An 11,241-nucleotide genomic window follows, 5' to 3' on the forward strand; every position below is an offset into this window, starting at 1 on the left:
ACATCTCCTCTAACAATTTGTTTTTTAAGAAAAACAATTTATAACCTGTCTTTGTATGACAAAGTTTCCATCCCACGTATCATCTTAGTAGCCTTGCTTTAAACCCTTTCCAACAATTCAATGTCCTTTTAAGGTGAAGCACCCAATACTGAAAAGACAACACAATATTCCACACAGAGACTAATCTGTGACTAATACAATTTTCAAGTTCTTTAGGCTAGTTTTTCAATATTCCTGTAGATACAACCTAAATGCTATTTGCTTTTCTGCTACAGCAACAGCATATTGCTTGGATGGCATAAGTAACACCAAGATCCTTTCCTCATAACACTGCTAATATTCCAAACAAAATTATATTCAAAATTCAAATTATTATATCCACATGTTTCACCTTTCATTTATTATAATTAAAAACCATTGGTCATTTATTCACTTAACTCACCAAGTAATTCAAATTTTTGATTATGTAAAGCAACAGCATCCTCATTACAGCCAGTAACATCCAAAACCTCAATTTTGTTAGTAAATTTAACTTATTGACCATTCCTTCACCAATGTCACTTATGTAAATCAAAAAGAGCAAAGGTTCTAATACTGAGTCCTGAGGTACTCCACTTATGATATTAATCCAGCTTGATTAAACTTCATTTATGATAACCCTCCACTTTCTTCCATCTAGTCAGTCAATTTCTATCCAATGAGCTAACTTGCTCCCACACCCACAGAGATTATTAATGTATGGACATGCCTTTTATGTAGCACCTTGTCACATATTTTCTGAAAATCCAGATACACCAAATCTACATCAATACTCTCATCTGCATCAGCAGAAACATTTTCAAAGAATCTCAAAAGTTTAATGAGGCCAGAGAGTTTTTTAGCCTAGTCAAACTATGCTACCAAACAACATTTCAACCAACTACTGCAACTTGGGCATATATTTCCAAGTGCACTGCAGTGAAAAGGTTAAACTTTGTTAAATCATTTTGCAAAACATTACTTATCAGAATTACAAAAACCTTTACCCACTAATTATGTAAGTCTCATAGGCTTTTAATTACTGGGACAATTTTTTATCACATTCCTAGCAAATAGGAGTAACATTAGCCAACTTCCATTCTTCTGGCACTTGACAACAATTCATGAATACAAAAAATATAATAGCATGTCGCTCACATACCCAATCTTTAACTTTCTTTTGGATAATTATTATCTGGTTCAAAAGCTTTAACATTTTTAAACAACCAGTAAAAAAGCTAAAATAACAGTGAAAGTACTATAAAGTGTAAAGTGAAATTAAGTTAAAACAAAAACAGTAGCCCATCATTGAATAAAAACTTAAATAAAATTAAAAAGAACAATGATCCTTAAAAAATAAAAAGATATGTAAGATCAACAGTGTCACCATTGCCAATAACACTTTCTAATGTCAGAGGTAAATCCCTGGTAAAAACATGTCTAAAATAGTGCTGTCACTCACTGTCATAATGTCATCATAACAGTAAAATGCACATTAATCAAACAGGCATCTTCCTATATCATTCTTCAAAGATCATACTCCCATCTTACCCTTAATAAATTTAAAGAAATCCTTACTATTTTCACATTTTCAGCTTTAATTTTATCCTTTGAACCCTTTGTGAGTTAACCTGATTTTTCATATACAGACACCCTTTTTTAAAAACAAGAAACGTGCCTATCTTGAACATATAAAAATTCAATTTAAAAGTTTTCCATGTCTAATCAGTTGTTCAATTCACAAAAGATAATTCTTGTATCCTCTTCAAAATTTGCTTTTTTGAAATCTGGAACCAGAATCTCATCACTTCTTATATCCATATCAAAACCTTATTCATTTGCTCCCAAATGTTCCCCAAACTCAACCACTTCTATATTAAATATTAACACTAAACCTAAAATAGCATTGTTCCCAGTAAATTCCTGACCAACTGGAAAGAAAAGAAACAGCATCCTGATCAGTTTCTAAAAACCAATATCCATCATGAGTTGACTTTGAAATTTCTGAAACTATATGCCTGAAATTACCATCTTATAATAATGATCTTATTAACATGCGAGTTCTTTATTCCCAATGTATACATATATATATATATATATATATATATATATATACATAGAATGTCTCATTAATTTCACCAGTTTTATTTGATGGTCTGCAACAAATTCCAAATAAAGTCCTTCTCTTTCTAGAACCACAAACAAATTCAATACTATTACCTTTGATATCCTCAACCTGAGCAAAATTTAAATCAAGTTTTACATCAAAGGCCTCTCCTTACCTTCTTTCCCTAATAAATAACCTATAAATCTTGCTGTGTTTCAAAAAATTCCTGTCATCAGAACTGTATAATTTAACCAGGTTTTAGGTATTTCTATGTCATCAAAATATTCTTTTATAGCTAGTGCTCTAAAGTAATTTTATTTCTTATATTTCTAGCATTACAACACTTTAGCCTTCATTGAAAAGTACTTCTATAGTTTGTTTCTATATACTTTTCTCCATGTCTGTTTTTTTCTTCTGATCCTCACTAGTGTTTAGCCCTTGTTTAAAGTTTCTTTTACAGTTGAATTAATAGCCCTTGCAAACATGTCAAACATTACCCTACTATATGTAAATGATCCATTTAAAAAAAAACAAAACTCCCGTTTTCCCCTGAACTTATCTCACAAATCTAACCAGCCAATCCGCTTGCCCTTGCATATTAGCCTAAGCCTAAAAATTCAGTCACAATTAAATCTTTCCATGGTAAAACTAAATTATTACTGTCCATTTCTTTAAATGCTTTTATCAATCCCTTAAACTTATCAATTATCTCCTCTGACTCTCTTTTCCCTGTGTCATTAATGCCTTTTCACACTACAAAGATTATACTGATTATTTGGACAGTTTTAGCCATAATCCATGCTACTCGATAGCAGACTCTAAATTATTTCCTCTATACCTCTAACAGGATATCCCATCCATGTACTGTATTACAGAGTTACCTATAACTATAATCTCCTTATATTTCTCATTACCCTCTTCACAGCCCTTTTGTTCTCTTTCCTTACCATAGTTCCTCAAAAATCTGTGCCAAGACATCAAGGAATTCGACTTGTAACATTTTAAGTCATCAGAAACACAATGCAGTATTTGACTAGAAATCATTGTGATGCTTTATATTGTATTATTTGTTAATAAGTAGTTTTTAGTGTTTAGTTTTATTTTAATTGTTGTTTGCAATTAGTGTAACATTCACATTTAAAGTATAAAAAATTAGCATAATAAATATATGATCAAGTTTAATATTGTAATTCAGATTGACATTCAGCTTAATTTTGTGTGCTTGTCTGGGGAATATTTCATTTTTATCAAAAACTAGCAGGGTATGATGTTGTAGATCAGTTTCAAGTACATTTTGTGTAAACTTGCTCTCTGTTTGGTTGTGACCTTATTCTGAAATAAACTATGTGCAACAAGTGTAAACAACCACCAACTATTACAGGGTTAATCTGGTTCATTGTAGCCTATTGAATCTACACATGATTTAATTACAAAGAAACATTTGGACACATCTAATGATGGTACAGCTCAGAAGAAAATATAGGATCTTAGGAATGAAATAAGAATTTAATGTGGTTAAAAATAGGAAGAAAAATGATGCAGCTGCAGTTTTGAAGACCTCAATGTTTATTTACCAATAAATGTTCACTTACTGAAAACAGCTTGATGTTCAGTACGTGATGCATAATTACCTTACAACCTTCATAATGGGGCTGCATGTTAATCCAGATGTTGGTATTATTCCAGACTTGTTCAATACCTAAGTATTGAGCATCATCTAAAGCTCGAATTTCTCCCAACAAAGGTTCAATAAAGAAAGTCTCTGAAACCTCACGATTTCCTGGCAACACAAGAACCCAAAAGTGAAACCGGAAACCATGCAAATTATCTGGTGGTAGTTTTACTAGCTCCTAAAAATATAGAAACATATGTATAGGCAAACAAAAAGGAGCCATATGAAAAAAAAAAGAGTCAACATCATTTTCAGTATTTTGTGATAAAATTATTTAATAAATGTGCACAAAAAAGCTTGGGTTGAGATTATTTAATTATTTTTCACTATAATAATTAACAGATACTGAAAACTACTTAGATACAAATATATATATATAAATATATACATACACAGAGGGAAAGAGAGAATTAAAAGAATAAGATTATTATGTACTATTATTTTAAATATATAAATTTTTATAAATTTCAATGAATACCAAAAGTATCAAAATAAAAATAAATTAAGGTCACTACATCAGTACACAAAATTGCACAACTATGTTCATGTGTGTTTTGTCTAAAGCTGATACAATGTTTAAAAGAAAATTTAGTATTTGAAGGTATATAGTGCAGTTAGTTTTAGAGTTTTTTGTGTTTTTTAATCCATTATTACAACAAATTAGTGCTACACCTTAGCAGGTTTGCTTTCATTACATGTTAGAAACTGAATAAGTTAGAGCTTTTAATCAACTTACCCATCAGTAAAGTCTTCATTCAAAAGGAAACTAAAAACTTAATTACATGTAACATGTGGGAAGATATTTTAATATGTTTCAACTCATTTATGTGAAAATGTATTTAAGATAGATATTTACCTCTCTACATCATTAAAATTTGTTATGTTGCATCCAACTACAGAATTTCCTGCACATGCCACAAGCCATCCCTATAGATGTCTATGTGTATTGTTTCAGCTTATGACATCATCTTCACAAAACTGTAGCCTTCCACTACTTGAAGGGCAATACAAACCTATGAACAGTAATCCCTGTGAGAACCAGAACATGATCATTATTCTTTACAAAGCAAACAAAATGTACCAGAAGTGAGGAGGAAGGGTGATAGACAATGCAGATATTTAAGTATCTGTGTGTGTTTTCTTATAGCAAAGCCACATTGGCTATCTGCTGTGTCGACCTCGAGGAATCAAACCACTGATTATTAGTGTTATAAATCCAAAGACTTATCACAATCCCAGTGGAGGAAGTTAAGTATCTACCTGAAATGTTACTTACTACCTCTCTGCATTATTAAAAGCAAAAATCCAAATACTGAAGATGCTGTAAAAGCTGGTACTGATCAATTACAGAGACAAACTTCTATCTGAAACAGTAACAGAAAAGTAAAGCCCATAGGGTGCGACTTCTATTGACAGTGTGGATTGCTAGGTGGAGCGGCACCAGGTTTTACTGTTAAAATACTGTGAGAGTTGAGAAAAGGATACTAGGAAAGCCAGTGCTGGTGGTCACATGTTGTCAAGGTGGATATAAAATTAGAATAAGTAATGTGGCTGGGGTTTTGTGGCTGTTCCTTCTCAGTCAAATGCTTATGTGAGACAAGACTATAAAGAAAGGTAGAGGGAGGAGGATCCCTCAGCTGTGTCCTGAAACTAATTCAAGCCCCATCCAGCTGGACATACCTATCTATACTACACTTCCAGTTTACATTTAACATTCTAGTCTTTACATCTTAAATGAAGAGAAGGTTCAACTTGCTTCTAACCAGTTCACATAAGAAAGAACACTGGTAAAAGTATGCAGTGACCACTGCCATCAGGTACAATCATCTTAAATTGGTTCCCAACCAAAAGAAAGTGCAATGAGTTATTATTTGTAGCTATGTAAGGGTGCAATCTGGGTGAATAACCAACAAAGAGCTTCAACTGGACACAAAATGCAATAATAAACAAAACAATGGCATAAGAGTAGAAATAAAGAGAGATAGGAGAAAAACAATCACTGACCTTCCTTGACAGTCCAAGACTTCAGACAAAAGGAATGGTCAAGTAATAGATCAGCTGGTCTTTAAGACATAGAGGACAAGAAGCAGCAAAAGTGTGAATGCCTAAATAATGATCACCACAAGTGAGTAGAAGAGAAAAAAATTGAAAGAAAGGGAATAGTACCAGCCAAGAGGTGAAAGGTGTACATATTGCCATTCGGTAACCATCACTCACTGAAATGGATAGGCTAACATAAAAGGAAAAGCATAGTTCCCAAAAGAGGATGTCTTCCTGGCATGTAATAAAAGGAATGAGATAACTAAATAAGAAAAACTGAAACTTTTGACAAGTTGACAAAAAGCTGCAGACATCACCATAATGTTAATAAGCAGAGGTTGATTCACTAGAGGCTAAAATCCAGAGAGATAAGTGGAGGTGTTAAGAACTGTCTCCCTCCAAGCCAAAGAGAAAGGTGTCAGTGTAGAGATACAAGCTGGGTGGAGGGAGTGAAATGGATTACCCTGGATCATATTGGAGTGATTGAGCCACTAGTATAGAGGAGGAAGTGAAGATGGATGAAGAACACAAGCAAAGGTAAAGGATTACAAGACATATGTCACAGATCCCTCTTAGCTCATCAAAGGGTATGCCTGGTAAGAAAGAAGCCAGCATCTCCAAAAGTGAGAGAACCTCTCACAGAGGAAGAGAAGGAAAGTCAAGAGCCTTTGAAAGTAAAGTATACATGGAATGAAAAGGCAAGGGAGATGGTTAGGACTATCCTACATGGGAATCAAACAACATCCGGGAAAATGTTTAAAACATCAAAGATCAGAGGACAGATGAGAGGAATAAGGAAAAGAAGAGGTGAAGTACAAAAAAGAAGACAGATTTTAGAAATGAGTTTGCACAACCCAAAAATTTCCAGTGAAGAAAGCCCTAATAGTTCCTTCCATAGCTAAGAAACATAGCTATGGAAGAATAACCATTAACAGTCTTAATGTCCCATCTTGTAAGAGGTAAAATGTTGAGTAAAAGTGCTAAGATGATGAATAACAGAGAGGGTAGCCCCACAGGAGTCCCAAGGTTAGTTACCCAACTGAGATATTTATAGTCTAATGAGACAAAATGTGGTAACTAGGGAAAGTAATGTAGCCCGAATAAAGGAAACTAACTAAAGCAAACAGAAACTCATAAAAGAATTGGAAGAAGAAACACCTGAATACAGGCATTTCTGAAGAAAGAATGAGCTAATAATCATGTGTTTGTGCTCACGGGGATTACTGAATATGGAGGTTGTGTCACAGGTCAGTGTGATACTTATAACATGTGTAGGGGTAGGTGTTTATTCCATACTTGTGGCTTACATATGAAAATCCACAGTAATTGTTCATGAGGTGATAGCTCTTACTTGTGGAGAGAGACAAGTAATGTTTCAAAAGATAAAAGCGTTAAACTGATTTTTCTTAAAATAAAACACACAATTCCCTGATTTTCAGAATAGTATACCTTGTGAACTTTGAAATAGAATGCAAGCTACACAAGCTATATTTAAAAACATGGACATAATATTTTAATCCATTATCCATGATTGATTTTGGTACTCAAATTCAATGCTTCATGGGTAAGATGTAATGTTGAATAGTATTACACATAGCACAACTCAGTTGAAAAGATGCACTTTATTTCTCGAACCAACATCTTCATACAGCACACATTTAGAAATTTCTCTATTTTAGCAAATATCTTAAAAAATGAGGAAATGTAGCCTGCATTTGTTTCAAATTTGGTTTACAAAAGGAATAGAGATGCAATGTTTTTTACCAATTAAGGCACATTACTTTTAGTTTGAAAACAGAGGTGTGGATTTAATTTAGTTTCTTTTCAACCATGGTGCATATTATTATGAAATTACACACACATACTGAATGAAAAATCTATTTATCTACAAAACTAGATGAAGTGCTTAACTAACTAAGGGAGCTCTAAATGTTTAATTTTTTTAAGTTAAGAAACCTATATTACATACTATATATTAGTTTTAATTTAAAGCCAAATTTCTCTGATGTAATCTGTTGATTACATGATGTTAAAAACTCACAGCAGATTTTTCTTCTTCTTTTCTCCTTTTCTCCATATCAGCATGCTCTGCCTGTAGTTTTCTTTCTTCAATCATCTGTTCATATTTACTTCTTAAGTCCTTAGGGGTTTAACGGCATACTTTTTCTCAGTTTCCCTCTTTTCTTCTGAGCTCTCCTGTGTACATATTTTACATTGTTATAATACAGAAAATTCTGGGTAACTGTTATCAATATTTTAAAATATTAATCTTCAAGAATGAGAAACAAGAATAAATTATATAGCTCTTTTAAAAAAGGTTCTTGCACAAATTACAAAACAAAGAAATGGAAACTGAATCACATCTGTAGCATAATATTCTACATTTATTTATCATAAGTAAAACAAATTATTTTGATTTCACATAGGTTTCTAGTTTCTTTCAAGTAAATATAATACAAAAAATAAAAATCAATTTTCATATATATATATATATATCCACAAAATATATATTTCATATATATATATACTCTTCAAAAAAAGAAAAGCAAAAGGCAAAATTTGAGGCATATTGTTAACAAGTTTATTCCGGGTAGTTCTGTATGACATGTGTGAAACTTTGCACATTCACTGCTGAACATCCAAAGTCTGCAAAGGCGAAGTCCACGCTCACTAGTTGAAGTTTAACGTCACTCAACGTCAATAATGAGTATGACCCCGTGAGCATCAATAACTGCTTGGCATCTCCTGCCCATGGAAGCGATGAGATGACGAATCACATCCTGTGGAATGGCTGTCCACTCAGCCTGCAAAGCTGCTGCAAGCTGAGGTTGAGTCTGCGGTTGAGGTTGTCGCCATCGCAGACGTCTGTCCAACTCGTCCCAAAGATGTTCGATGGGGTTTAAATCTGGTGATCTGGAGGGCCAGGGAAGAACGTTGATGTTGTGGTGTCTAAAGAAGACAGTGGTGAGTCGGGCTGTGTGAGGATGGGCATTGTCATGTTGAAAAACGTCGTTGATGTTCACCATGATGGGTTGCAGATGAGGCCTAAGAATCTCGTTGACGGTTGCGTACGGTCTGATTGGAAATCCTATGCAGCCCTGGTATGGTTGAGGCAGTAGACGTTGCAGTGGTGGTCCTATCCTGAAGGTGACGTAACCGGATGTAGCAATCTTGTGCGGGCGTGGTCACACGAGGTCTGCCAGATCGTGGACGGTCACGAGTTGATCCATGTTGTTGGTGACGATTCCATAGCCTTGTAATGGTGCTTTGGTGGACATTTACAGCTCTGACAACATCTGATCAAGATTTGCCTGCTTCCAAGCGACCAATGGCTTTGTTGCGTTGTGCTTCAGTCAGTCTTGGTGTAACTGTATTGCGTGTCGGTGGCTTAACACTGAGCTATGGAAACCGAAAACCCGTCACTTTTATAGGGATTTTGCACATGTTGCACTTGCAGAACATGCAGATCTCTCAAACAAATTTATTGGACACAAATGCGTTTTGGTGAAAAATCCGATGTTTTCCTTCGTTTTCAAAGTACACAACTTTTATTGTCATTTTGGTCTGACAATCAGTGCCTTAACACGTGTAACATCACATACTCTGAGCTTGTAACGTTATTACATATATTTCTCTTTAAAATAACAAAAATATCCCTTTTGTGTTTCTTGTTTTGAAGAGTATATATATACACACACACATAAGTATGTATCCACAAATTACTTATTTCCATATACAGACATATTTCATAATTATGACCAACAAAAAATATATACAGTATATGGTATTTTTACCACTTCATCATCTTGCAGATAGGGACAATTTTTCATGCTGGTATCCATTAAACATACTTCTTTTGTGGCATATCCACAAACAACATAAGCATCATAGCCTACACCCAGAAGTAAGGAACATAACAGGATACTATAGTCTAGACTGTTTCCTTCACGGCATTTTAAAAGATACCATGGACAAACCACACACTTTGGCTGAAAAACAATAAAATTTTCATAGTTGTAACATATTTTCATACTGAGAGAAAAATTGTAACCCAAAATATGACTTGTCTTTGTTGGATATACAAGACTGGTTCAGCAATAAGTCTACGGATTTACAATGCTACATCGGAGGATCAATTCCCCTCAGTGGACACAGCAGATAGCCCAACGTGGCTTTGCTATAAGAAAACACACACACATACAAGATTGTTTAGTGTAAGAGTTACTGTTTAGTTAATTCAGTGATTTAATATATAATGATTATTTGTTTAAAAGTAATTATCTTAAAGGTGATATTTATGACAAATTTAATTACTTAACTTTGTAAGAGTTGTACATCATATACGCAGTTTAATTATTGTAGTACTGTTGATGTCATCTTTTTCAAAACCTCTAATTTTTCTTCACTGTGTATGGAGTATTGTTACATCATAACATTTCACAGTTTGTAGAAAGTTCCATGTCTCAGTTGGGTAATGTTAGTGAATTACTTATTAATACTATTGTAATGAGAGTAGAGAAAAAAATCTTATCAACTGGTTTCAAAAGTAACTGAATCAGCCTGTGTAGACTTTTGACAAGAAAAGAGAATTATTTAGAGTTTTAGATAAAACTGTGGTTTCCTATAGTGTAAATAATTTTTGTAAATATAGTTGAGTTGTTTTGAATATATATATTATTTTAAAGCAAGTGGATTGTGTGTTGTCTGATTATTGTTCAAATTTATCACCTACAAGTCACAGACACCCACTGTAGTAGAATACTAGCCCACTTATATTTAAAACTCTGACAATCTTTACCCCTCATGTACTAATTCTTTCTTAAGGATATTGAGTCATGAAAAGAAATGCCTTATCAAATTTTATCACATGATATGTTGAAGAAATACAAATTTGCTTCAGCCCCAACTGTAACACAACGACTGACAGCAAACAAACTTAATAAATCATGCATAAAATTTGAGGCATTAAATACTCAATATTTACAAAATATACTTAGTTTATCTATTTTTAAGTATATTTATATTCAATAATTATTTCATATACAACTTGCTAATTTCACAACATAAGGTGTAAAAGAAGTGGTATACCTTTAACATATGTTGAAGAGGTCAATATAATGTCACAGAATAATTGTCTCCTTTTTTTATTACATTCCTATAAATTTATGTTTATACATTTGTGCTATTTGATTACAACTAATTATATTCCAATTTACTGAGACCAAAATAAGTTGTATCTAGACTCTAAAACATTTGATTACACATAAAATATTCTTAAAAGTATTGTTGTAATGTTATTCTTTCATTGGGTGAATTATTTTAAATTATGCTGGGGAAATACTTTTGAAGTGCAGCTCGGATAATAATAAAAATTGGTTTATTTCTTCCTTAACATTCCTAGTAC

At 33.2% G+C, this 11,241-nt stretch overlaps 1 protein-coding gene across 4 annotated transcripts in view; it reads right to left on the bottom strand.

Annotated features, from left to right (window-relative positions):
• Window positions 1–9,772, bottom strand: part of lobo (coiled-coil domain-containing protein lost boys) — a 29,582-nt gene extending 19,810 nt beyond the window's left edge. For 3 of the 4 annotated variants that reach the window (XM_076460106.1, XM_076460096.1, XM_076460087.1), the window contains exons 1-3: window positions 9,632–9,772; window positions 7,879–8,033; window positions 3,757–3,975 (exon numbers count right to left, since the gene is read on the bottom strand). In XM_076460106.1, the coding sequence (XP_076316221.1) occupies window positions 3,757–3,975; window positions 7,879–7,953 (294 nt within the window). In that variant the 5' untranslated portion in view covers window positions 7,954–8,033; window positions 9,632–9,772. Of the gene's footprint in view, window positions 1–45; window positions 3,729–3,756; window positions 3,976–7,878; window positions 8,034–9,631 lie in introns of those variants that run through there. The other variant, XM_076460115.1, reaches the window with a different exon arrangement.
• Window positions 9,773–11,241: the final 1,469 nt, after the last annotated feature.

Source organism: Tachypleus tridentatus, chromosome 1, assembly GCF_004210375.1.
Source record: "Tachypleus tridentatus isolate NWPU-2018 chromosome 1, ASM421037v1, whole genome shotgun sequence".
Classification (NCBI taxonomy): Eukaryota; Metazoa; Arthropoda; class Merostomata; order Xiphosura; family Limulidae; genus Tachypleus; species Tachypleus tridentatus.